Here is a 27,477-nt window from a genome sequence, read left to right as displayed (position 1 = left end):
CATTTTAAAACAGTCAAATTTGATTTGATTTGCATGTTTTTGTGTCTAGATTGGCAACAACTTGGAAGTGGGGTGGTGAGTTACATCAGTCTCCTATGTAGATAAAACGCATGCTTTAACAGGGTTTAAGTCTTAAGATTGACTTGGGCAGTGTTAAAACTTCTCGCCCGTTGTTCTGGTGATCGTTGTCTTGCTGCATGGCGCACAACATCGCCGATTCGGTGTGAATGCATTGTTCTTCAAATTGGCAAGAAAATGTTTGAGCTCATTTTGCGTGCGCCATCGTGGGCAATGATTATGCTGCACAAAAAGCCACTTAACTTGCCATTTTCACCTATTTGGGATCATGAGAAGACCTTCTTGAAACGTAAGTATTTATCACTTTGAAGTTTTGTTTCTGAGCCGAAAAAAAAAAAAGCGTACCTTATTTAAAAGTACTATTGTGGCAAATTCCACTTCCTATTCTTCACGCCAGTCAGTTGTTTGCTTCTCTAATTGCCTCAGTACTTCTGTTTTGTTTTACTAAGTCTTCAAACAGTGATACCTTTGTTTGTCACCAACAGTTTATTTTATTTTTTTTTTTATTTGAAGAGCCTTAGTTAACTGAAGTTTGATACCAAGCGGCACGCGAGTGTTTTCCTTTCTTAGGATATTTTAAATGGATGCGTTGACTGGAAGGCCAAATGTTGACATCAAGACTTTTCTAAACTCACAGCTTCATAATTGTTTTTCTAGACATGAATCGCTGCATGGCTTTCATTTTCTAATGAACGTTAGTCACAAATTTTTTATTTTTTTTGCAAACTGTACAATGCTCAATTGATTTGTCAGACGGTTTATGAGCAACTAAAGATATCAAATGGTTTCAATTTGGAGATGTTTATTGTACAAAACAGTTCTCGGCATTGACAGTGACATTCATCATTTAGTGAAGCCTCGCTATATAAAACTAAAAAGTTGTATAGCTGCAATAACAGTCTCTGTCTGCCAGCAGATGACTGCTTATGAAGCAACTGGGGGGTTCTTCAAGTCTACAGAGGACTCAAGCTCCTGGGGAGAAAAAAAAAAGGTAATCAAGTGGAAACAAACTATATTTTGTGTAGAAAATAGACACAGAATTGTCAATGTGGATGACAACGGTTTATTAAATCAGCACTGGAATAAACTGGTTCGCAATGGGAACTTCACTAGTCAGCGACTGAATCTTGGGTGACGAAATTTTCAAAAACTCATTTCTCACAAGGCTTTACCTCACTGTCAGCCTCCATATGTTCACAATGCAGCGCCATGTTTGACATCAATGTTTCTTTGTCCGGTGATCTGCTTCTGATCGATCCCCAGACCCTCCTCCTGCATAAGGATGCAAATTTAACAAAAAGCTACATCAATAGCCATCCTGCGGGCAATACACACACACACACACACACACACACGTAAACTTAATTCGTGTCCAACGCAGACAGCTGTAATTCACATTTGCACAAAGCATATCCTTGCCTTTTTCCAAAAATGAAAGCGACCCCCAAGAAGGCAGCAAGCAGGCAGAAGACCCCCAGGATCACACCTGCGTGGCTTCGTCTACTTTCCTTCTCTTGGCAGAACTCTCCTCGGTAGCCGGCCATGCAACGGCAGTGAATGACTTTGCCTTGAGTGGCGCAGTGGCCGCGGCCGCTGCAATGTTGTTGACTACACGAGGACGTGTCCTTGGAGTTCTGAGGAGGTGCGTGTGGAGACTCAGGAAGATGACCGCCACTGACTTCGGTCCCAGAGGGGGAGTTCATTTGAGGACCTAGAAGGAGTTCATACTGCTTACATATTCGGGTTCGATCATTGTACATCATTCGTTCCACTTTGGTATAGGTTGGTAATGTTTAACGTGTATTTAAAAAAATGTTTTTAAAAAAAAAGCACAGTGAGACATAAAGTGGAACATTTGTGCAATTTGAGACCCGTGTAGTCCAATAACTCACAGTCCTGTTCGTCCGACTGGTCCGGACAGTCCACACGTCCGTCACAGAACTTGTCGTAGTTGATACACTTGCTACCATTAAGACAAGCTAGCTCTCCTTTGGGACAAGGGTGCTCTGGTGCGCAGGATGTGGCACTGATGCTGTAAAAGCCACGAGCACATTTGCACGTGCGGCCTCCGGGATAAGGCAGGCACAGATGCTCACAGTCCCCGTTGTTGTTGGCGCACATATTGGATCCTGTCGGTTGGAGGAAAATCAATCCTTGAGAAAGGTGATGAATCAGAGTTTGTTTTGGGGGGAAAGGAAAATAGAAGCTTCGGTAGTTTTAAATTTCCTTTAAACCAGGCTGGCTTTCTGGACATTTAAAGCGGAAGTCAACCCAAACATTTTTTTTCCAACAATATGTTCTATGCAAGCCCACTAGTTGAAACGGGGCATTCTGATAAATATTGCTTTTGTGGGATAAGTTTTAATCCACTTGTTTTTAGCCATCTCTGGGGGCGGCCATTTTGTCTTCTGTGGACTGAAAATGACATCACGACTGCTCACAACGACCAATCGCGGCTCAGATTCAGAAAACAGGTCAGTCGTGATTGGTGGTTGTGAGCAGTCGTGATGTCATTTTCAGTCCACAGAAGACAAAATGGCCGCCCCCAGAGATGGCTAAAAACGAGTGCATTTTGCTGCTTAATTTATATTCCACAAACGCAAAATTAATCAGAATGCCGCGTTTCAGCTAGTGGGCCTGCTGGGAAAATTCTAGAAAAAAAAATTGTTTGCGTTGACTTCCGCTTTAACACCGTCACAAACGTAAGAGGAGTCTCAGGTTCCTAATCGTTCCTGCCACTCAAACGAATTCTGTATCTTGTGCCACTTTGAGGGCATTTTTTACGAGCTAGGGCATCACTGAACGGCTCGCACATCTAGCAGAATACATCCCACCTGTTTGGCTGTCGTTACTGAACGCTTTGATTTCCACCAGGCTGGTTTTTGTCTCGAACCACAGCTGTTTCGGGTGGTGGCCGTCGCTGAACCACATTTTGGTGACTTCTACACAGGTTGGAGACGAGCACAGTCCATGCATCAGAATATGACAATTTACATTTAAAAAAAAAAAAAAAAAACACACTTAATCATACTTTAAACTGTCCTCCCTCATAGATCCATCAAACGTTTGAATATGGTAAATATACAGTGCATGTGAATATTCAATGAGAAGGTAAAGAAAAGAAAAAAATTAGATGTGAAAAGGAAAGCAGTTCTCCCTAATGTACATCAGTCTGAGGTACATGAAAAGTTGAACTTGTCTGAATAATTCATTGCTGTATTAAATCTGATGCCATCTGCTGCCAAAAGGGGAAGAGGACTGATGGAGGGCAACATTTTGTGAATTCAGTTTAAAGAAAGCATAACTCAGTGTTTGACTTTCCCTGTCATTGCATGGGCTATTTTTCTTTTTTTTTTTTTTTTTTTTTAGGCGTTTTGAAAATGACAGGATTGGCTGCAGTTCTTCAAGTATGTTTTAGCTTGATGAACACGGGTGATGTACGACCAATGCATTAATCTGTTGCCCAATAATATAATCAAGCAAATGTGTTCATTCTTACCCTTCTCCAGTGTTATCCAGAGGAGCATATTCTCAGTGTATGTGACAGAAGTAATTAAACCGGACCCCGTTTTGTACTGTTTGTAGCCTGAGCCATTGAGTCCAATAGAGCAGACGAGGCCTTCAACTAGATGGGATGAGGGGGAAAAAAAAGTCAAAAATCAATGAAGGAAGCCAAGCTAGAAAAAAAAAAAAAACCTCCGGGAGAAAATCAGGTTAACTTAAAACCTGTGTCAGCCCAGTAGATGGTGGTTCCTTTATTGGAAAAGCCGACTGACGTGGGAAGGCCGGACTTTGTCCAAAGCACTGCTTTGTTTCGGCCATCCATCCAGAGACAGCTCACTTCAGCCTGGCTCTTACTTCCCACAAGGGCTGTGTAGCAAAGTTGACTTGAGGGGGGATACACTGCAATGGATGTCATGCGCTGGAAAATAGCGATGGGAAAATGAAGCACTTGTGATCACTTTTAGAGGAGTCAAAAAAAAAAAAAAAAAAAAAAAAAAAAAAATTTAATATATATATATATATATATATATATATATATATATATATATATATATATATATATATATATATATATATATATATATATATATATATATATATATATATATATATATATATATATATATATATATATATATATATATATATATATATATATATATATATATATATATATATATATATATATATCAAGTGCTTCATGAAGCTTCATTTGTCCATCACTACTGAAAGCTCAAACAATCTGAGTCCATGTCAACTATTGTTGGAAAAAAAAAAAAAAAAAGTGGGGCATATTGTGCAACCTTAATTGCTCCCTGCAGCAGAGAAGCGGTGAAGCCATCAAGGCTGCTGGTCACATGGAGATTTGGTCGCTTGGTGCTGCTCCAGTAAATGTTGGAGGTCACCCAGTCAACGGCCAGAGCGATGACAGAATCATCCTTGAGGATCAGGGAAGAAACATTGATGAATCCCAGTGCGTCAGGCCCTTACATTGCAGCCGCAACTGTTAAAGCCGACATTGCCGTTTACAAAGTCAGCATCATTTGAAGCGCGTGGCGTAGTAACAGAATTTCACAACTTCAACTTCCTTATGCCTACCTTTAGTTGTATAACTCGGCCAGCTGGCGTCAGCGCCTGTCTGGACCTGGGCCCACTTAAGTTCAGCACATCTACAGTACCTTGTTTACCATCAGCCACGTACAAGCACAAGGCTTGGAGGGCCAGGTCGAGCCCGGAGGCCTCGACGACTCCGGGAACGGCCAGCTCTCGACTGTTTGGCATGTTTTTCAGACCCACCCCATCGTGGCGCAAGGACTTAAAGTAAACCTGAAGGGGGACAAAAAGGGAAACTGAGAAGGATTAAAAAAAAAAAAAAGGAGCATTTCATAAAAGAGACCCCAAGGAACGCTGACTATCACCTGATAGACCGTTGTAGGAGACAGAAGCAGGATGAAAGTGGAGTCCAAAGGCAGAGAGCAGATGATCTTGTCCTTAGAAAGAAGCAGGCCCTTTGGACAGCGGCAGACTGCTGCCGGCTGCATCACAGCAGCTGTTAGAAGGCAGAGGTGCGAGCACTGCAGCCGGTCACACGGGTTGGGTACGGCGGGCTGGGAGAGGGGATGCATCAGCTGCACAGAGGAAACAGACGGCACATAACTGCGGGTCATTATTTGTTTACAAAATGTCGCTTCAAGTGGAAGTCAACCCAAACTTTTTTTTTTTTTAGAAGCAGGCCCACTAGTTGAAAGGCAGCATTCTGATTAATATTGCGTTTGTGGAATATGAATTACGCAACAAAATCCACACATTTCCGGGGGCGGCCATTTTGTCATTTCCTCGACTGAAAATGACATCACACACCCTCCGGGCTCAGGTAGCCAATCATAGCTCGGTTCGTTATCTGAGCCCTGAGTAGTTGTGATGTCATTTTCAGTCGACAGAAGTGACAAAATGGCCGCCCGCTGAGATGGCTGAAAATGTGTGGATTAACTCTTATTCCACAAACGCGATATTTATCAGTGAGACTGCATAAAACATTCTTGAAAAAATACGTTTAGGTTGACTTCCACTTTAAGCCTGAAACACTAAAAGTTGTTATTCGATTTTCATTGTTTGAGAGGTCACAAAACTGTGGACCAACAAATGAACCAAAATTGTGTTTACCTGCAGCAAAGTGGCCCGTACCCCAGCGTGTCGCCAGAAAGTAGTGTTTGGTAGCCATTTTGAAAAATGCGCATATGTGGAACACGGCAAAGAAAATACTAACAGCAATGAACGTGTTCAAAAGTTGTCCATGAGGGCAAACCTTTAGCCCAAAAGGCTGTCCTGGTCTTTTAAGAAGAACCTTCTGGTCTTTCCCGGTGTTCTTGTCCGCCGAGCGGATGGTCCTTCGCTTGGTGTCGGACCAGAAAAGCCGGTCGTTGAACACCGCCACCGAGAAGGGGCTGGGAGTTTCGGCCAACTGGAGAATCTGGTGGGGGCGGCATCACTGCTCAACATGGGGACCCCGTTGCCCGCAGCGCGCTCAACATCAATTCAATTTGAGCGTTTTACAAAACGACATGCGTAGGCGAGCGTGTCAAAAGCCAACCGCTTGCATTAGACGACACTCACCCTGACGTCATCTCCATCCAGGGAGGCCGAGCCGATGCAGCGTAGCTTCTCATCAGCCCAGTAAACTCGCTCGTCCAGGAAATCGAAAGCCAGACTGACGGGCCAGCTCAGACTGCTGCTCACCACCACCTTCCTCTTGGATCCGTCCATCCCCGAACGCTGGATCTGAGGGGCGCTGCCGATCTCAGACCACAACATCAAGCTGCGGGGGGGGGCGGGGAATTGACAGTCAAGATCGCCGAGGCAAATTCAACCACCTTCCTAAGCGGGGGTGGCTCACCCTTTGTGCGGTAACAGCACCAGCGAGCGCGGCTGCTCAAGATCTTCGGCCAGTACCACCGTGTAATCCCGAGACTTCAGCGTGGTGTCACTGAGCCGCACCGCTCGAATTTGGCCCACGAGTCCGTCCACCCAGTACAGGTTCTTACCGACCCAGTCCACCGCGATGCAATCCGACTTCACCCCTGTAAATTGGATTTTTTTTTTTTTTTTTTTTTTTTTTTAAATTGTAACTTTTATTCCAACGCTGGTCTGCGGATTCATTTTGACGTCTCGATGTGGAGAAGCGCACCTTTGATGAGCGTCCCTTTGTCGGCGGAGTCCTGCGTCATGTCAGCCCAGCGGATGCTCTGGTAGTCCGGACTGAGCCAGTAAACCCTCCGCTGAGCCCAGTGGTAATCCAACGAAAAGACGGGCCGGTTGGCGGAGGACAGAAGACGCAAGGAGCCGCTTTGAACTCCGACAAGTAAAAGCTCTGACTGAAAAGACGCCACAAGCAGCGGCTCATCTAAAGACGGAGACAATTTATATTAAGGAAAACGAGCTCACGGACAGAAATTGATGAACTGAAGAATCGCACATTCTAATGCTCTTCTTTTTTTTTTTTTTTTAAACTCACTTAGTACCAGACATTTTCCAACCGTCTTTTACCCTGTTTGAAAAAAATTGAAACTAATGCGTTCCTGGGACTGTTAAAAGACAAATACGTCTTTGAGATTGAATGTTCATAACATTGTTTTTGTCAAGAGTGTAAAAAAAAAAAAATATTTCACACATTCCGTAAAATGTATCCAGGTCCAACTTTTTCCTTTGGAAGGCAATGACGACAGCATAATGCTGTGTTGTTTTTGTCAGTGTAATCACCTACCTTTGGTCTTGCAACTTTTGTTGTCAGGCTCCAGGTAGAAGCCAGGGTGGCACTGGCACACGTAGGACCCACGGGTGTTGAGGCAGGTGTGTTTACATGCATTGAGCTGCATTAAATTGCATTCGTTGGTGTCCACACAGGACACGGCACCGGAATGTAGTGTGAAACCTGCTGCGCAGTAACACCTCTGCAAAATTCAATGTTTTCAAAGTTAAAGAGGGAAGTCCACGCAAACTTTTTTTTTTTTTTCCCACCCCCTCACGAATGTTCTACGCAAGCCCACTAGTTGAAACAGGACATTCTGATAAATACTGTGTTTGTGGAATAAGTGTTAATCCACTTGTTTATAGCCATGTCCGGGGGCGGCCATTTTGTCACTTCTGTCGACTGAAAACCACATCACAGCTGCTCACAACGACCAATCACGGCTGACCTGTTATCCGAATCCGAGCCGTGATTGGTCGTTGTGGGCAGCTGTGATGTCATTTTCAGTCGAGAGAAGACAAAATGGCCGCCCCCGGACATGGCTAAAAACGAATGCATTTTGCTGCTTAATTTATACTACACAAACGCCAAATTAATCAGAATGCCGTGTTTTACTTAGTGGGCCTGCTGGGAACAAAAATGTTTGGGTTAACCTCCACTTTAAGCAGGATTTTGGTCTCAGAATCGCACGAGTCGTCTCATCCTGTGAGTTGGGGTATTTATGAACATTACAGGAAAAAAAAAAAACAAAAAAAAAACTGAAAAGATTCACTTTGTCCTCTTCCCGTTTTACTGACCGGTCCATTTGGAGTGCTGACGCAACTGTGATCACAGCGAGGAGCCGATGGACTCGAGCAGTTGCGCAGCGTGCACCCCACGCCCTCGTCTGAACTGTCGGCACAGTTGACAAAGCCGTTGCACACCAGTCGCGGATCCACACACTCACCGCTGCCACACTGGTAAAGGTGGGAGGGGCACCTTCTCTGTTTGCCTGCGCAAACAGACGCGCACATTCAAGGGGCTGGACCAAAAAGAGGCACAAATGTACTCACATTTGTCCTCGTCCACGCCGTTGTGACAGTCGGCCTTCCCGTCACATTTCCAGGAGAGAGGGATACACTGACTGATGCTTCCACATTGCCACTGGTATTCCCGACACGGTGGTGGCTTGGTCAAACAGTTCTAGGTGCGAGCGACAATTTTTTTTTTTTTTTTTTTTCCCCCCATTTTATACCATTTGAAGAACCTTCACTTGACTGCAGGCTTTTACTTTTTCATCCGAGCCGTCCTTGCAATCGTCCTCACCGTCGCACAGCCACTCACTCTGCAGGCACTCGTGACTGTGGGGGCATCGCAGCTGCGCGGGGCAGCGCGGCGGTCTCGAGCAGTCGACCTCATCGGAGCGGTCGCTGCAGTCTGCGTAGCCGTCGCATCGGAGGGCCGCCGACACGCACTGGCCGCTGTGGCAGCGGAACTGGTCAACTTCACACAACGTCAACCCTGACGGGAAGAAATGAAATTGCTGTCTGCTGGCCTGTTATCAGCACTTTTTAATCAAAAAAAAAAAAAAAAAATAGGAAGTCAGCGCAAACATATTTTTTTCAAGAATACATTCTATGCAAGCCCCCTAGTTGAAACTGGGCATTCTGATAAATACTGCGTTTGTGGAATAAGTGTTAATCCACTCGTTTTTAGCCATCTCCGGGGGCGGCCATTTTGTCACTTCTGTCAACTGAAAATGACATCACAACTGCTCACAAGGGCCAATCACGGCTGACCCATTTTCTGAATCTGAGCCGTGATTAGACGTTGTGAGCAGTTATGATGTCATTTTCAGTTGACAGAAGTGACAAAATGGCCGCCCGCGGAGATGGCTTAAAACTAGTGCATTTTGCTGCTTAACTTATATTCCGCAAACGTAAAATTAATCAGAATGCCGTGGTTCAACTAGTGGGCCTGCAGTTAACATTCTTGAAAAAAATACATTTGGCTTGACTTCCCTTTTAAATGGCAAAACATGCCACATACCACACTTTTCTTCATCCGAGCCGTCAGCGCAGTCTCGCTCGCCATCGCACAGGAAGGTCTCCGGTATGCAGCGCGTTGCGTTATCGCATCGGTGGTGGCAGCCCGAGAGCTGACTTTGGCAGTTCATTTCGTCAGAGCGGTCTTGACAGTCATATTGTCCGTCGCACACCTGCTCGCTTTGGATGCATCGATTACCGTGATGACATTCAAACTCGCCTGGGAAGGGGAGATATAAAACACCGGCTTCTATCCGTCCGTCTGACCATTTTGGCAGGACCAAGCTCAAATGTACAAACAAACCTGCTTTGCATTCAGCAGCACATCCCTCCTCATCCGATCCATCCTGACAGTCCTTCTCGCCGTCGCACACGTGGCTGTACATCACACACTCCAGACCGTCTTTACAAGCCTTGAAGCCGTTACGGCATTTTAGAGGAGCCCACTCGGCCCTGGAGGCTTGATAGAGAGAACATCATTTTAATGGATTGAACAAGACAATGAATTACAGAAACACTGATTTCATTGCGTGTGTACTTTCACGATCATGGAAAAAAAAAAAATATCACTTGCATATTTCCATAATGAATCAGTTCTGAATTTTGCCAAAATAAGAGAATTGGGTTTCTCCGCACATGAATCGTCATCTTAAGCGGATGCTGCAAAAGTATTGACCAAAGAACGCTTGAGACTTTAAGTGGGAATTGCTTTAAGTTGTGTGAAATCATCTCAGCTGAATGTCAATCACATTTTTTTTTCCTTTTCTACCTCTAAATCGGAAGTCAACCCAAGCATATTTTTTTCAAGAATATGTTCCCAGCAGGCCCACTAGTTGAAACACGGCATTCTGATAAATATTGCGTTTGTGGAATAAGTGTTAATCCACTCGTTTTTAGCCATCTTTGGGGGCGGCCATTTTGTCTTCTGTCGACTGAAAATGACATCGCAAATGCTTACAACGACCAATCATAGCCGACCTGTTCTCTGACTCTGAGCCGTGATTGGTCGTTGTGAGCATTTGCGATGTCATTTTCGGTCGACAGAAGACAAAATGGCCGCCCCCAAAGATGGCTAAAAACGAGTGGATTAACACTTATTCCACAAACGCAACATTTATCAGAATGTCCCGTTTCAACTAGTGGGCTTGCATAAAACACATTCTTGAAAAAAAATATGTTTGCGTTGACTTCCGCTTTAAACAGGATTGCCATGTATTACTCCAATTAGCTTACCGGGTGAACCGCGATCAGGTGATTTGCACTTCTTCTCGTCGGAGCCATCCGGACAATGTGCGCGACCGTCACACACGTAAATTCTGGGGATGCACTTTCTGCGATCGCCGCATAAGAAGTCATCTGACGTGCGGGGGACGAACAGAGAAGTGAATTATTTTTGATAACAAGGCTCGCTGCCTCTGCCACTCCACCATCGCTATGGTCAGACTCACTTCGGCTTTTACACTTGAAAACACAGTCGCTCTCATCAAACGCATCCGGACAGTCTGTTTTTCTATCGCAAAGCTGATTTTGAGAGATGCACAGCGATGAACCCGGGCATAGAACTGAAGGAGGGACGCAAACTGGAGCGGCACTCGGAACCAGAGGCGTAATTGTTGCGGCGGTCACAGCATCTGGAAAGAAGCAGTTCAACTCATTAATCTAGTCCAACTAAAGTGAATTATTTGTCGCGATAACGTGACTGCACTTTAACGCGCACCAAATCAAAATAGTCTTTTACCATGAAAAGCAAACCATTTGAAACAAGTCCAAATTTCCGAAAGCGGGCTTACCACATCCCGCCTCATCTGTGCCATCAACGCAGTCTGGCTCTCCATCACACAGAAATTTCTTTGGGATGCAGCGATGGCCGTCTGCACAGCGATACTCGCAGCTTTTGGTCCCTTCCCAGCAGTCTAGCTCATCAGAACGGTCACTGCACTGAGCCGTCCCATCGCAGACCTGCGCCTCGGGGATGCACATCGCCCCATGAGCGCACTGAAACTCACCTTTGACAGAGTAGAGAGGGGAAAAAAAAAAAATAGCAACATTGGAGCGGAGATCATCTCCGGGGATTATGGCCTAATGAATAAACCACAGATTTCACACTTCCAGAACAAATTCAGATGAAATTTCGAGGAAAAAAAAAAAATAAAAGAAAAAAAAAAAAGGACCTTTTGTGCACATTTCCTGGCATCCTTCTTCATCAGATCCATCCAAACAATCTTTCTCTCCATCACATACGTGGCTGTAAAGCACACATTCTGTGCCGTCTTTACAGAGCTTTGTGCCCTTGCGGCATTTCACGACATTAGTCGTAGTTAAGCGAGGAACTACTCCCCGACAGTCCACCTCATCTGAGCCATCCTGGCAATGAGCCCGGCCATCACACACCAGAGACTTGGAGACGCAGCTCCTACGATCCTTGCACAGAAAGTCAGCTATGGAATCAGGGGAAAAAAAAAAAAAAATTGAAAACGATACAAAAAAAAAAAAAAAAAAAAATACGAGAAGTTTTTTTTTTTTTAATTGTGGCTGCACCTGTAACTTGACAACTTACTCTTATAAGGGCATCTTTTCACACAGTCCTCATCTGATCCATCAGGACAGTCTTTTGTTCCGTCACACATTTGTGTCGGGCGAATGCAAAGCAAAGAATTTGGACACAACACTGACGGACTCCTACAGGAAGGCGTATTGAAGGGCTTTGTAGTTGAAGGTAATTCCTTTAAGCCTGGACTGGAGGAAGTCAAGATTTCTGCAGGACAAAAAGTTAAGGCGACAGTTGGACAATTAGCATAGCATTCCATCAATGCCGTAATAAAAAGGACAGTAACCACAGTAACAAAAAAAAAAAAGAAATCTGCAAAGAAGCTGAATGACGAAAATGGAACCGCGATATAGTGAGGGTTTGTTTTAATTCATTTGTCAGGTATTGCTGGCATTTTTTTGACAAAACGCGAGTAAAATAGTGAAAAACGTCTTTAACATACCACATTGAACTTCATCCGACCCATCCCGGCAGTCCTTTTCGCCATCACAAACATGGCTGTAGGGAACACATTCAGTCCCATCCCGGCATCGCTGGAAGCCCACGCGGCATTTTAGCATCTTGGCTCGGGTGACAGGAGGAGCGCCGGTCGGACAGCCGACCTCATCCGAGCCGTCGTGGCAATGAGCTCGGCCATCGCAGACCAAATGCTTGAGGACACAGCTCCGCCTGTCTTTGCAGCGGAAGTCCGCTGTGGGAGTAAAGAAAAAAATACATGAATTTTTTATTTTTTTTTTTTATTTTGCCCCAAAAAAATCAGACGTGTTTTTCACAGGACCGCGATGATATGCATTGTTGGATAAGCTTGGGGAAAAAAAAAGCATCCTACTTACACTTATTTGGGCAGCGCTTCACGCACGCATTCTCATCAGATCCATCAGGACAATTTTTTACGCCATCACATATCTGCGTTTGAGGGATACATGACAGGTCCGGACACAGAAACGAAGGACTCGGGCATGACTGCTTGCTGGGAGGTTGAGTGTTGACCGGCAACGGAGGTGGCGTGAAGCGGGCATTTTCCGGAGGAGTCTTTGCAACATCTGTAAATATCACAGTGCAATTGAATTCAGGTTTGACACCAAAAAAAAAAATAAAAATAAAAAATAAAAAAGGGGGGTCCTCTGTAGACATCACATCGTCTAGAACCTTGACGACAGGAATGTCCAAATGAAAGCTTACCGCATCCTTCTTCATCAGAGCCGTCTTTGCAGTCCGGCTCTCCATCACACACGTGAGTGTAGAGAACACATTCGCTGCCATCCCGACACAACCTGGAGCCCATGAGACACTTCAAGGCCTTCGGTTGGCCGGCGGGGATTTTTACGCCGGGACAGCCAATTTCGTCAGAGCCATCGTGACAATGAGCACGCCCGTCGCAGACCAGGCTCTCGGAGACGCAGCTTCTTCTGTCCTTGCACAAAAAGTCATCTAGGGAAGGAGGGGGGAAAAAAATAGGATGCAAAAACTCCAAAAAGGACTTTTGCGGTTGAAGCCAAAACCTGACTTAAAACTTACTTTTATAAGGGCATCTTTTCACACAGTTCTCATCGGAGCCATCGGGACAGTCTTTTATTCCATCACACATTTGCGTCGGTTGAATGCAAATAAGCGAATTTGCACAAAACATTGACGGGCTCATACAAGATGGCGGCTTGGGTGAAGGTTTAAAAAAGGGCTCTGTGGATGGGGGCAATTCATTTGAGCCTGGACGGGAGGAAGATGGAGTTTCTGTAGAGTCTAAAAGTTGAGAGGAAACAGTTGTGCGATTTAGAAACTTACTGTTCTGCCTTTGCACTGCAGTAAACAAAAACAAACTTAATTCAAGCGGCGCTGCGATTCCAACGAGTAAAATATAAGGTACCGAACAGAAATGTTCCTTTAAAACTTGCACCTACCACATTGCTCTTCATCCGACCCATCCTGACAGTCTTTTTCCCCATCGCACACATGGCTGTAGGGAACACATTGAGTCTGATCCAGACATGGCCGGAAACCCACGCGACATTTCAACACCTTGTCCCGGAGGGCACGGGGAGCGACGGTCGGACAGCCGACCTCATCCGAGCCGTCGTGGCAATGGGCTCGGCCATCGCAAACCAACTTCTTGAGAACACAGCTCCGCTTGTCTTTGCAGCGGAAGTCCGCTGCGGGAGTAAAGAAAAATACATTTTAAAAAAACGCATTAACATGAATTTTTTTTTTTTTCCTGAAAATCGGACATGAGTTTTTCACAGGACAGCGACGATATGCATTGTTGAATAAGCTTTAAAAACATTTTTTTTTTTTTTTTTTTTTAAAAAGGCATCCAACTTACACTTATTTGGGCATCGTTTCACGCATGTATTCTCATCAGACCCATCAGGGCAATTTTTGACGCCATCACATATCTGTGTTTGGGGGATGCATGTGGAATCTGGACACAAAAATGAAGGACTCGTGCACGGCGGCTTGATGGGAGCTCGAGTATCGCCTGGCGACGGAGGTCGATCGAAGCGGGCGTTTTCCGGAGGAGTCATTGTGATTGCGGCGTCTGTAAATATTAAAATGACTCCCAAGTATCGGTTGAACAGCTCAGGATTAACATTAAAAATTGTGCCCATCGCAGAAAAATGCAAAACTGGCAACAGGGAATGTCAAAACGAACGCTCACCGCATCCTTCTTCATCAGAGGCGTCGTTGCAGTCCGGCTCCCCATCACACACGTGAGCGAAGAGAACACATTCGCTGGCATCCCGGCACAACCGGGAGCCCTTGAGGCACTTCAAGACCTTCGGTTGGCCGGCGGGCATGGCAACGCTTGGACAGCCGACTTCATCGGAGCCATCGTGGCAATGAGCGCGCCCGTCGCAGACCAGGCTCTCGGAGACGCAGCTCCTACGGTCCTTGCAGCGGAAATCGTCTGGGGTGAACGGAAATGTGACATTTTTTTTTTGCGTGAAGCCAGAGGTATGCCGTTGCGGGACGGAAATGTCAAATGAGGACGACGGGAAAGCGAGTAAGCGCTTATCACGCAACATATGCCTCGAGGAGCTCCAACTTTCGTAGAACAGCAAAGACGAATTTAACTGAGTGTTTGAGGCGATCATATATTTTTCCCTGGCATTAATCTGACCTTCTCAGAGGAAAATGTCAGTTCTTTCAGAAACATTGGTCCACTCGTCCCCGGCAAAAGGAGTTAGAAATGCTTTCGTGTGAGTACGCACTGGGTGGACTCACTTTTCGAGGAACATCTTCTCACACAGTTATTTTCGTCAAAGCCGTCAGGGCAGTCTTCTCGACCGTCACAAAATTGCTTTGGAGAGATGCAGAGGCCAACAGAAGGGCGGGGACAAAGGACAGACGGGCTGTTGCAGGCAGGCAGAGGACTTGTGATTTCTCGGGCAATTTTGTCGGGGGCGTCAGTGGTTGCTTTCGTTGAGGTCACGTCCTGCTCTGTTGCATTTAGACAACATGAATTTAAATTTGAGAGCCGAAGTCAACCCAAAGACTTTTTTTTTTTTTTTTTTTTTTTTTTTTTTTAAGAATATGTTCCCAGCAGGCCCACTGGCTGAAACACGGCATTCTGATTAATTTTGCGCTTGTGGAATATAAGTTAAGCAGCGGCGGCCATTTTGGCTTCTGGAAATGACATCACGACTGCACAAAACGACCAATCGCGGCTGACCTGTTTCCTGAACCTGAGCCTTGATTGGTCGTCGTGAGCAGTTGTGATGTCATTTTCAGTCGACAGAAGACAAAATGGCCGCCCCCAGAGATGGCTAAAAACGAGTGGATTAACACTTATTCCACAAACGTAATATTTATCAGAATGCCCCGTTTCAACTAGTGGGAGCGTTTTCAGTGAACTCACCGCATTCTTCTTCATCCGACCCATCTTGACAGTCTTTCTCCCCATCGCACACATGGCTGTACAACACGCACTCGACGCCATTCTTACATGGCCTCGAGCCCTTGCGACACTTGAGCGCGGTCGCCCGAGGCCCGAGCGAGGCAACGGCGGGGCACTCGACCTCGTCCGAGCCATCGACGCAGTGAGAGCGGCCGTCGCACACCTGCGCTCTCGGTACGCAACCCTTCCGGTCCTTGCACTTAAAATCATCTAAAGGAGTCAAGTTCAGATAAGACGTCGCCATCAGAAGCTATAACCTTTTGTGAGTTAACTATTAAAATGGAGCCGGTGGAGACGTCACCTTTGGACGGACATTTTTTCACACAAAAACTTTCATCATCTCCGTCGGGGCAGTCTTTTTTGCCATCACACAGCTTGTTTTGAGGTAGGCAGATGGATGTGCCCTTGCATTGCAGAGATGCTTTTGAGCAGACGGCATTACTCGGTACTATGGAAACAAAACAGGAAATCTTTCACCGCAAGTCAGACTGCACCTTCCATTGGGAGGATGTCAGATTTTGTCAATGAGTGATAACAATATTGCGTATACGTGAACCTGCGTGTACATCCCTGAGCGCCGCCACCACACTGATCACGGGCCCTCTCGCTAACACGTCCCGGATACGGCGCCCGTCACGTCGGTCCCACAGGGTCACAACGTCCTTGGACAGAGAAAGCAGGTAAGGCTCCAGGGCGCCTATCACCGAGCCGGAAATGTTCCATCGTCTCCCTGCTTGGTGTTTCGTCCCCTGGAGCAGACTCATTGTCATCAGGCCTGGGAAGTGGAAGAGAAGCGCAGGTAGTGGCATGAGAAAATGTACAAAGCCAGGTTGCATGTTATCTCTGAAGTCAATTCGCTAAGGCAGATTGCAAACTATAGTAGGTATAATTTTTCGAGTGAGTTATTAAATACTGTATCATCAAAGTTCTATTTTCAACACTTTTGGATTTGTTAATTGTAAAAATAGCAGACCCACTTGAGGACTGACCAATGGTATCAGCCCATCATCTGCAATATGGTGAATTAAAGTGGAAATAAACCCCAAAATATATTTTTTTAAAATATGTTCCATGCAATCCCGCTAGTTGAAAAGGCATTCGGATAAACATTGCATTTGTGGAATAAGTGAATCCACTCGTTTTTAGCCATCTCTGGGGGCGGCCATTTTGTCATTTCTGTGGACTGAAAATGACATCACAACTGCTCACAACGACCAATCGTGGCTCAGCTTCAGAAAACAGGTGAGCCGTGATCAGTCGTTACCTGAGCCCTGAGTAGTTGTGATGTCATTTTCAGTCGACAGAAATGACAAAATGGCCGCCCCCCCCCCCCCCCCCCCCCCAGATGGCTAGAAACGGGTGGATTTTGCTGCTTAACTCATTGCACAAACGCAAAATTAATCAGAATGCTGCGTTTCAACTAGTGGGCCTGCTGGGAACATATTCTTAAAAAATATATGTTTGGGTTGATTTCCCCTTTACGACTCATAATGGGCACGACAAAAAAACAAAAACAAAAAAAAAAAATGTCCAACTTCATTGTCATGATCCATTTTATGCAAAACTGTAACAAACCCGCCGTCTTGGAGTTCCACAATAGACTAGCGGCTCTCAGGTCAAAGGCCATGTTCCCGACAACCCCTGTCAAGTGCAACAGTTCTTTGGCTTTGCCTCCCGTCATGCTCATAGTGAAGATCTGCTCCTCCTCCAACCAGATGATGCCACCCCTCAGCCAGTCCAGGAAGAGGCTTCGGATCTCCTTCGTTGTGTGGTAGAACTGCTGCCGGTAACGACTCTCCACTTCCACAGAGCCGATTCGGGATTGGTCACATGACACCCAATACACGCTCCCACTCTTCTGGTCGACTTTAATGAGGCAAACTAAAATAAAAGGGAAATTTTTTTTTTTTTTTTAAAAAGGATTGAGGAGTTATACAAAATAAGGTCAAATACCATGATTTTTGCATCGAGTTGCACAAATTCAAAACTTCCCACATTTTTGTTATGACATTTAAAGCCTTGATAAGATGAAGTCTAGGGGGGAATAAAAAAAAAAAAAATTTAAAAAAAGAGGAAAATCAACCTGATACGGTTGTAGGAATCCACTCCGTCTTGACATGGGTTAGGCTGGTGCGTTGGACGTGGCCAGTTTGGTTGGCCCAGTACAGCCAGTCCGTGTTCCAGTTCACATCAAATGACAGGATGCCCTCGTCGGTAGCAAAGAGCTCCGTTTCTGTGGACTGGCTGCCTTTAAACTCCAACAGGTTGATAGCCTTGGAGGTAGCATACAGGAATCTTGGATCTGACGCACAAAAAAAAGGAAGAACAAACATCCGCTGTCCTTTGTCTTGAGCAAAAAGGATCGCGGGCCAACACACGTGTCCGGCAAGGATGACGTCGACGGCTTGATGGAGAACCTACATTCACATGTTCCGTCCACCATCAGCACTTTGGAGTTGGGGCAAGTACAGGTAAAGCCCGCAGGGTTGCCTTTGGTCAGCAGACAGATCTGGCACGGCGTCTTGGCGCATGCAGATGTACCTGATTGTTGAGAAGACATTCGCTTTGGAAAAAGGAGACACTTGCATTTATGACAACAATGAGGAAGACCGAGTTGCCACTCGCCTCTCGGCTGCTGCAGCTCATGATAAGCAGTCAAAAGTGGGTGTGTGGATTTCCACAGAAACCGCCTCTGATTGGGTTGGAGCGGCGGCACCTGCCAGAGTCCTTTGTCGTCCATCCAATAGAAGGAACTTTCAAACACAGCCAGGTTCAGAGCCGGTCTCTTGTTGAACAGGCCAGTGAATGCGTAGCGGCCGCTCCCATCCACTTTCATCGTCTCAATAGACTGACGGAAAGGGTAAAAGTTTGATCTACTTTCCGAATGAGATACTACTGAAGAGGATTAGGGACAGTGGGGGGGGGGGGGAATAAATTGGCAAGATTCTGGCTTTATTCTCAAAATTGTACAGAGGAGGATTAGCGCCAGTGGGGGGGGGGGGGTTGGCTAGGGTCCCACTTTTACCTCAGAATTCTGACTTTAAAGTGAGAATTCTGACTGTCAGAATTTATTCTCAGAATTGACTTTATTTTGAGAATACTTTATTCTCACTTTATAGTGAGAATTCTGACTGTCAGAAGTCTGACTTTTATTCTGAGAATAAAGTGAGAATTCTGAAAATAAAATCAGAAAACACACACACTTTAAAAAACAATTCTCACTTTAAAGTGAGAATTCTGAGAAAAGTGTGAATCTTGCCAAACTATTTTTCTCCCCCTACTGGCCCCAATCCTCTTCCGTAAAATACAGCGTTTTTTTTTTTTTGTATGTCACCATCTTGAAGTCACTGATCCAGTACAGCCTCCTGGCCGCCACGTCTGCAGTGAGTCCATGGGCCAATTGAGCTGTGAGCACAGTCAGAGAGCTTCTGTCCGATCCATCCATCCATGACCTCTCAATGGTCACCCTTTCACCAGGGCCCGCGTTGATCCAAAACATCAAGCTGCCACAACAAAAAACAAAGAACTCACTTTTTTCATATCCTACGTTTGAGGGAAAAAAAACAAAAAAAAAAAAACACCTGTGCAATTATTTCCTGTTGAAAAATATGAATCAAGCGCACCTCTCCACTGGTAGTAGAACCAATTCTGATGGGCTGATAGATTTGCTCAAAAGAGCGGTGTAACTTTTTTCATCTTCTGCTTGCATGTAGATTGATTGTGTCCTCTGATTTGTCCAGAAAAGGTTTCCGTTCAGCCAATCACAAGCTAGACCTTTGATTCCGGGCTGCCCTGTGTGAGCGAGCGGGCAGCTTAGAGCCAACAAAATTGGCAAATCAAACGCATTATTTTGAATGCTTGGAAAGTATGAGCACATTTCTGAATTGTCTTAAGGAGAGGGCAAAGAAATTACAACAACAGCTGGCAACCAGCAATATTATTCAAAAACATTCTTTCTACGGACGAAGCATTACAGCTGTCACTCCGACTCATGCTTCGTAGTGTGCGTTTCAGAATTCATTTCGGAGCAACGTGAGGTACGAGTACATGTGTAACAAACCGGTATGGATTGTCCAGCTGCGTTGCCCATCACTTTGATATATGACTCCCATGTTGTCAGCCCAGTAGTAGCGGCCTCGGGCAATGTCATATGTCAGGGCCACCGGGTTGAACTTTAGAGTCTGGAGCACGTTAAATTGTTGTGACTTCACATTTAGCAGCCCGACAGATGTCCTCAGCACCGTCAGCAGTCTGGTAACGTTACCTGCATGCACACACATTGACAAAGTCGGATGGTAGAAGGTGAAACATTTGTGGGGGGGGGGGGGTTCCCCTCTCTCTGATTAACACTTCTCATACTGGCATAAAAAAAAAACATGAACAAAAAAATTCATTTGGTCAGTGAATCAATCATTGTTTTTAAAAATCATAATGTAATGACATTACCTGTAGCCAGACAGGCAAAGCCTTCATTCTGATTGAAGCCTTCTCTGCAGTGGCAAAAGTAAGAGCCAACTGTATTGGCGCAGTGATGCAAGCATGGCGCAAAGGGAAGGGCGCATTCATCCACATCTGGGGGCAGAGAGGCTGTTTAGCTTTGAGGGGCAAATAAGGCAGTAGCACACCACAGCCAGCAGATGGCGTCGTGGTGAAAAGAGTTACTTTGTACAGTCATGCCTCAGCATGACACACGTCACTCTGTGCTGTCAATGTATCGCTGAGGTTTATATTGTTCCTGTCTAATATTAGATGGGAATATTTTCAATATATTTGGGCATTTTATAGTCCTTATTTTGTCCTACTGACTGCCAAGAGGAAAATGTACGAACTTTAGGCTCATTTTACATTTACAGACGACGTGCGGTTTGCCTCAACTGAGGCGGAAACAACGACTAAGGTTTTAGCCAACTATCAGACAGTCAACTATAAAACACTCTCGCCGATTCAGACGTCCCTCAGCGGCCCAGGTGCCGGCTTTTAAAGTCACACGAAAATCAGGCACAGATAAAATACTGGAGAATGCGACGATGGCGACCACAAGTGGACAGAAAGTGGACAGACTTTCATAGGGTAAAAATAGTTGAGTCTTGCTAAAGCTTTCACAAGAATGTCTTCCCTTTAACGAATAGCAGCACAAAACGCAACACAGGGCTGTGTATGATGCAATTCTGACATTACAAAATTCAGGGTATGTCACGGCCGTAGGCGCAGAACTCACCCAGAAACCCCTGGATTTGATTTTTACTTATAGCACAGCTAAGTCATTCAATTAAAAAAAAAAAAAATAGTGAAAGCAGAGCATGTGTCACCTTTGCAGACTGCCCCATTGGCGGCAAGTTTATATCCAGGAGGACATGTGCACAAAGCACCCCATGGTTCATCCACGCACGTGTGGCTACAACCGCCATTATTCACAGAACAGGTCTGCCCTGCAAAGAGGAGTAACAAAGAAGCATTTCAATGCATCACATTATTTTGAGAATCAATTCGTGGTCAACGCTGCTGATGTTTAGCAGTCAAGACCCCCCCCATGCACATTTCCCATCATTTTATTTCAGACCTAAACTTACCGCAGGTTACAGGCTCGTCGCTGCCATCCAAGCAGTGAAAGTTCCCATCACACATTTGGTCAGCAGACAGACACACCTCTGCACACTGTAGGCCACCCTCACGGCACGAAACTGGAAAACAGAAAATCAGATATTAAACATGTTGACGGGGGGGGGGGGGGGGGGGGGAATGTCATTTCGCAATACGACATGGACGTTTCTTCACCACAGCCCTCTTCGTCAGAGTTGTCCATGCAGTCGTCCTTTCCGTCGCAGCGCAGCTCTCCGGGGATGCAAACGCGGTTCCCGCAAGTCCAGTCCGAGTCCAAGCAGCCGTTAGAGACTGCACAGTTCTCCTCGTCGGAGCCGGTTGGGCACTGCTTCTGTCCATCACAGCGTGCAGATGCGTCAACACAGCCGACAGAGCCCACACATGGAAACTGACCGGGTGGACACTGAGAGGAGCCTGCAGGAACTGAGGGGAAACACAATTGGAAACGAATTTAAGAAAAAGGAAAACAAATTAAAAAACAAAAAATAAAAAAATAAAAAATAATAAAAATAAATAAAAAATCACTGCCCAAGTATTGTTCAGTTGCATCAAACTGATGATTGCATTTAACCTTTCCTTTTTTTTTTAACATGTACACATTTTTGTTTACTTTTGTGCTATTCATTTGAATTTAATCAAGATTTTCTGCGAACCACAATGGCTCAAACTGTGCGTAATGTTACAGTGGCTTATATTAAATATACTTTTGAGCTATAAAACCTATTTTTTATTAACACTTTGTAAGCCTAATCTTCTGTCTAATCGTTTGTTGTTCGTGATGGTGGTATACTTTGAAAGGAAAAAAAAAAAAGATGTTGCAATCAGCTTTTCAATTGTAATTTGTTTTATCATTAGTACCCGTTTTGCAGTTGCATTCGGTTTCATAATTTAATTATTTTTTCTTATTATTGTAAACCACTGTTGGTATATATGCAACACAGCATTGTCCTTTATTTGGTGAACGAGGGGTAGGATATTTACAAGTTCTTTGAACTTTGAAATTTGATTTTGAAACTTGTAAATTTTGTTTTAAACATGATGCTCAAATAAAGGGGAAAAAAGACAAGTACCTTATTTTTTCTTTAGGTAGTCCTTGTTGTAAAGACTATACCGACCACGTGGACAGACAAATGTTCTTAATATGCTACACAAGCAAAAAAAATAATCGGCAACGACGGTCAGTCGTCGAAAAAGAATTGGATCGCGTATCGGGCAATTTGACCCGCATATCTACACGGCTGTTTCATGAATATTTAAGACAAGAACGGCATATAAACGGCAGTACGGTGCCATACTAGTTGTGTTAGTGTCCAGTCCGGGAATTCACTTCGGCCCGATGCCGATGAGATTAAAACGGAATAAGATAAACCTACCAGTACAGTCCATCTCATCAGACCCATCCAGGCAGTCCCCTTCTCCATCACATCTCCATTTATCAGCGATGCAGCTTCCATCATCACATTGCCATTGGTTTGGGTGACATTGAAAATTCTGCCCTGAGACACACAAAAACGTGATACATTAGGTAGGGTGTTTGAAACGCCATTTTTAGATCAAGTTCAAACTCAATTTCAAGTTCAAGGAGTGCAACAGGATCCAAAACTGCGACAAGTATCTGAGAACACCCATTCAAATGATCAAATCTGAACGTGAGGAGAAAATGTCAAATGCAAGTTAGCCGCCATTTTGGCTCATTTTGTTTGAACGTGATGAGAACGTCACCTGAAATTGCGCACCAGCAAAAAAATAAATAAATAAATAAAGCTTGAACGTAAATGCACCAAACATTAGAAACACAAGCACGAAAAAGTGTAGTTACCTGTGGATAACTTTAAAATTGACAGGGCAAGTAAACAAATGAGCTGGCGTGACTTCATGTCGGACACGCGCGACTCATCTGGATGGAAGTGCACCACCTGCAAGGCCACCTTTAATTAAGGCCGCAATTGCACATGCGCACTACTGCACACGGAAGTCAATCAATCATAAGTATTATTTAAATACGGTAGCCTGCTGTATATAAAGAATAATAAAATAAAGAATAATGTCATGTGTATATATATATATATATACATTGAGTTTGAGGGCCACTAGACCATAAAAACACATTTGTACATATAGTCTACATTTGACGAATGATGACTCAAGTCATTCAAACAGTGCATTTGAACTTACTTGCTTATTGGTTTTCAAATGTCTTAAAAGAGATCAAAACCAAGAGATGTTTGATGCCTCTAAAAAGAACTTTTAAAGCGCCAGAACAATTGAAAAGCAATGCATCAGGACGCAGGAGCCTTTGTTGTTCTCTGTGCAGTATTCCTTTCAAGAGCGATTGTGCAATTTGAATAAGTGAAGAGAGCCAGGTGCTCATTAATAACTCTTTGATGCTGATGTCAATTGTAATGCAGTTTTGGAGCTGGACAAAATTTCAATTCCATACAATTCCCTTGTACACGTCAAGACATGTATGTGAATATGATGTACAAATTAATCAATAAATGTATTTCACTTATTCTTAAAAACACACAAGAACAAAATATCTATTTTTAAAATGCCTTATATCACTCACATTGCAACTGCACAATATTAAATGTCCTCTAACAATTAGAGCATTATATTTTGCTATGAAAAATTATGTATTTTAGTATACACGTGTATAAAAATATATTAAGAATGGCATTTTTTTTGTGATGGTTTACTTTTGAAAATAATGAATCTACAAATAAAATAAAAATAATATTAATAATAATAATGAAAATAAAAATAATGAAAATACAAATAAAAGCTTTATTTTCATTCAGTGATTTTGCAGATAAAGGTTTCAATATCGCTTAGCACGTTTTTTTAAACGTCAACAATTATTTATAATTACGTTTAAATAATTAAAATAACATCTGCTAATGTTTCATTCTGTGATATTGCTTATAGTAAAGCTTTTGCTAATGATTAGTGGGTTCTACAAACCAAAAATGAATCGTAACTGCATTTAAATAAACCATAATGCCACTTTTCTTTGTTTTTAGTGATATGGCCTTTCATAATAAACGCCCGATTGTTTCGTTGTTTCATAGATAATAATTCAAACTATATATGATTTAAATAATAATTCCCTGTTCCTTTGTTTTCATTATGTGATATTGCCAATGGCCAACCTTCAACTATTTATTAATAGTTTTTTTTAAACCATAATGAATGTAAATAAACCCCCAAAATTGACATTTTAAAAATCTAATCATGAAACATCTAATGATGACGTAATATTGGATAATTGTATTTTGCCCTGATCTTGCCTGTGCTGTGCGTGATTAACTCCTTGCCTGCTCATTAATCAGACGGCACCCTAATCTCCTTAACTCAAATTATTGTCAGGGCTTCTTATCAACCAAAATCAAATTGTGGCCTCTTACTCTATTTCACACTTCGGCCACTACAAAGGAGCAAAGTAGTTTCGATGCATCATGTCACATAAAAAAAAAAAAAGAGTCTTGTTGTATGGAAGCACGTTGTGCTATATCTGTATTGAGCGCTGCCGTACGTGGATCAAAGACGCGCGGATTGTCCCACATCCACTTCAAAGGATCATTTGGCGTAGGGTTATAAAACCCGGAGGCAAGCATCTCAGATGCATCATTTGGAAACTATCTGCCAGCAGTGACGCCACTTGGATCGTGGAATTATGACGAACCTGGCTGTGTTTCTCGTCCTGGTGGGTTTATGCGGCGCCGCGACGCACCCGGACGCGCTGCTGCGCGGCTCGTCCAGTCCCTCCCAACTCACCTTGCAGCGGCGCAAGGCCGGCGGACTGCCCGTCTTCATGATGCAGCTCTACCGGACCATGCTGACCGAGAATTGGGCCGGAGCCAAAAGCTGGACCGAGGACAACCCTGGACTGCACGACTCGGATTATGTGACAAGCCTTGTCGCTAAAAGTGAGTGTTCTGTCTTAAAACGGTGCTATTGTCAATGAGATTTGGTCATAGTTCTAAAAAGTAACATAGATGTTGTCTGTCAACTTTTGACACTTTTTAAATGTATGTTCAAACGTATTAACTCACTTTAAAAGTCACCTTTTCCAGCAAAAAAAATGTTTTGAGGGAGGCTTTTGTCCACAAAACAAGCAAACCTATTCAGCCAGCAAATGTTTTAATTTAATTCCTAATTTCAGCACGTTATGCAAAATTCATGGCCTATAGTCCACAAGTGCCAAGTTCACCACCTAAAATGACACAGCGGGCCAGACTGGCCCTTGAGTTTGAGGGCCACTAGACCATAAATGTTGTATTTTTGTACAAACTCTTCCCTCTGTCATGATAAAACTCAATTTTCCTATACAGACGTTCTCTAATGTGATCAAGGGAAATCATCCGTTTGAATGTGTACCAGAAAGAAAGCATGATACAAAAAGTCCAGGGTCAATGGTGTAATATGAGGAGGGGAGTTTTTGCATTCCCACACTTAACATTTAGCCTTCTCTAAACAAACACAGTGCAGCTCAACTTCTGGCTAGCAAGATTTCATGGCTTGCCAAAGCAATAACAAATAGCATTTAGTGCTTTTATAGCATAATTACTCACACTGCTCAAACTGTTACACTTGTCTACAGTCTCTATATGCTGAAAATAGAGATACCGCTGATGTTTAACTTTGCAATAAAGAAATGATTTAAAAAAACAAAAACATTTAGGCTATGTGGTTTCATCAAACTGCCCCACTTGGGCCTTCACTGAAAACAAGTTTGACACCCACGTGTAGTCCAAAGTCAATTCAAGTATGTACCACTTTCTGTCAGCAATGATGCCAACTTGTACTTGCATCTCTTCCAGGCTGCGAGCAGAGAGGCGACAGGTGGTCCATCACCTTCGACACGTCCTCCATGTCCGCCGGCGACCGCATCCAACAGGCCGAGCTTCGCATCCGCCTCCCGGACTTCGGCGAGTCCCCGAGAGCCTCGGTGGACCTCTACCACTCGTGCTCTGACCAAAGCTGCTCTGGCGGCAGGCTTTTCCTGGGCAGCCTGAGGGCCCATCCCAGCACCATGAAATCGTCCTCCTGGAAGGTGTTCTCCGTCACCCGGATGCTCCATCGCTGGCAAGAGCGGGAACCGTCCACACATCAGCCGGAAAACGCCAAACAGAACCTGGCGGCAATCCAGCATCACACAACGAACCGGGTCATGATCGTAATCTTCGCCAGGCAGAACCCCGACGCCCAGCGGATGCCGTCTCTCATCCACACGGCCGTGCGCTCCAAGTACGTGAGCCTGGACAGAGAGGCCGGCACCAGGACCACGCGCCGCAGGACCAAAAGGTTCTCCCGCCAGCAGCGCAGAGGAAGGGTGTCCGCGGCGATGCCTGTTGGAGGCGAGAACAAGAACGTTCCTCTGTGCAGGAAGGTGGACATGTGGGTGGACTTCGCGAAGCTGGGCTGGAGCCAGTGGATGGTTTACCCCAAACACTTCAACGCTTTCCGCTGCGAAGGCGCCTGTCCCACGCCTGTCGACGAGAGCTTCAGGCCCACTAACCACGCCTACATGCAGGTTAGACTCACTTTCTCTGCTACGCACGTCGGTTTTCTTCCCCACACTGTAGTTTGGAGACCGCTGCTCTAACGAACGCTTCTCTTCTTCTTCTTTCCTCCGCAGAGCCTGCTCAGGCTGCACCGCTCGCGCAACGTGCCGTGTTTGTCCTGCGCGCCCACCCGGGTGGCACCGCTGTCTATGCTCTACTACGAGAAGGGCGAGATGGTCATGAGGCGCCACCAGGACATGGTGGTGGAGGAGTGCGGTTGCCACTGAGAGAAGCCAAGGACCCGTACGGAATCACAGACTCTTTATTGCAAATGATATTGGTATTGTAGATTTAGGCGGCTTACGTTGTGCCGGTTCAAAATGAAACCAAAAAGCACAGCCGGGTGAGTGAGCGAAGCACTGTAGTTTAAAACTGAATACATGAAAGCTACATTTTGCCTTTTAAAAGATATTGTAACTGAGATGTAAATGTGAGCGCTTTGATGATATGGAGATGTTTGGGTCACATTGACCCTACCTTGTACAGTAAAACAATAAATTATTTCTTATTTTCAACAA

At 44.6% G+C, this 27,477-nt stretch overlaps 2 protein-coding genes across 2 annotated transcripts; one reads left to right on the top strand and one right to left on the bottom strand.

Moving 5' to 3' along the window:
* Positions 1–863: 863 nt before the first annotated feature.
* On the bottom strand, positions 864–23,348 carry lrp13b (low-density lipoprotein receptor related-protein 13 b). The gene is made up of 49 exons (XM_086053283.1): positions 23,212–23,348; positions 22,766–22,888; positions 21,567–21,815; positions 21,362–21,472; positions 21,101–21,220; positions 20,238–20,363; positions 19,852–20,055; positions 19,415–19,583; positions 19,126–19,294; positions 18,417–18,639; positions 18,213–18,332; positions 17,875–18,093; positions 17,367–17,672; positions 16,348–16,566; positions 16,093–16,239; positions 15,753–16,001; positions 15,119–15,334; positions 14,553–14,801; positions 14,217–14,432; positions 13,798–14,046; positions 13,418–13,639; positions 13,082–13,330; positions 12,733–12,942; positions 12,342–12,590; positions 11,909–12,106; positions 11,523–11,789; positions 11,142–11,357; positions 10,800–10,982; positions 10,585–10,707; positions 9,656–9,811; positions 9,356–9,571; positions 8,598–8,827; positions 8,380–8,509; positions 8,125–8,318; positions 7,343–7,529; positions 6,767–6,982; positions 6,476–6,659; positions 6,196–6,397; positions 5,888–6,052; positions 5,001–5,210; positions 4,681–4,908; positions 4,386–4,520; positions 3,805–4,000; positions 3,578–3,703; positions 2,913–3,020; positions 1,971–2,207; positions 1,498–1,789; positions 1,251–1,350; positions 864–1,050 (listed from the first exon to the last, which is right to left on the bottom strand). The coding sequence occupies exons 1-49, from the start codon at positions 23,267–23,269 to the stop codon at positions 1,003–1,005; spliced, it is 9,219 nt and encodes a 3,072-aa protein (XP_085909409.1). The 5' UTR covers positions 23,270–23,348; the 3' UTR covers positions 864–1,002.
* Positions 23,349–25,040: 1,692 nt separating this feature from the next.
* On the top strand, positions 25,041–27,440 carry LOC147135747 (nodal homolog 2-A-like). Its single transcript, XM_086053613.1, has 3 exons — positions 25,041–25,321; positions 26,216–26,928; positions 27,034–27,440. The coding sequence occupies exons 1-3, from the start codon at positions 25,069–25,071 to the stop codon at positions 27,184–27,186; spliced, it is 1,119 nt and encodes a 372-aa protein (XP_085909739.1). The 5' UTR covers positions 25,041–25,068; the 3' UTR covers positions 27,187–27,440.
* Positions 27,441–27,477: the final 37 nt, after the last annotated feature.

The sequence above is a fragment of the Filicampus tigris genome, chromosome 15 (assembly GCF_054856515.1).
Source record: "Filicampus tigris isolate MCC_2025a chromosome 15, RoL_Ftig_1.0, whole genome shotgun sequence".
Lineage (NCBI taxonomy): Eukaryota > Metazoa > Chordata > Actinopteri > Syngnathiformes > Syngnathidae > Filicampus > Filicampus tigris.
This window is presented reverse-complemented; position numbering and strand designations above follow the sequence as displayed.

What these genes read in the sequence shown, in the direction of transcription:
- lrp13b (XM_086053283.1), bottom strand. Translation starts at nt 23,269, where the DNA reads ATGAAGTCACGCCAGCTCATTTGTTTACTTGCCCTGTCAATTTTAAAG. An exon ending in GGATCAGTGACTTCAAGATG is followed by an intron (nt 18,640 to 19,125) that starts GTGACATACAAA and finishes CCTTTCCGTCAG; the next exon opens with TCTATTGAGACGATGAAAGT. An exon ending in CTCTGATGAAGAAGGATGCG is followed by an intron (nt 14,433 to 14,552) that starts GTGAGCGTTCGT and finishes TAATATTTACAG; the next exon opens with ACGCCGCAATCACAATGACT.
- LOC147135747 (XM_086053613.1), top strand. Translation starts at nt 25,069, where the DNA reads ATGACGAACCTGGCTGTGTTTCTCGTCCTGGTGGGTTTATGCGGCGCC. An exon ending in GACAAGCCTTGTCGCTAAAA is followed by an intron (nt 25,322 to 26,215) that starts GTGAGTGTTCTG and finishes CATCTCTTCCAG; the next exon opens with GCTGCGAGCAGAGAGGCGAC. An exon ending in CTAACCACGCCTACATGCAG is followed by an intron (nt 26,929 to 27,033) that starts GTTAGACTCACT and finishes TTTCCTCCGCAG; the next exon opens with AGCCTGCTCAGGCTGCACCG.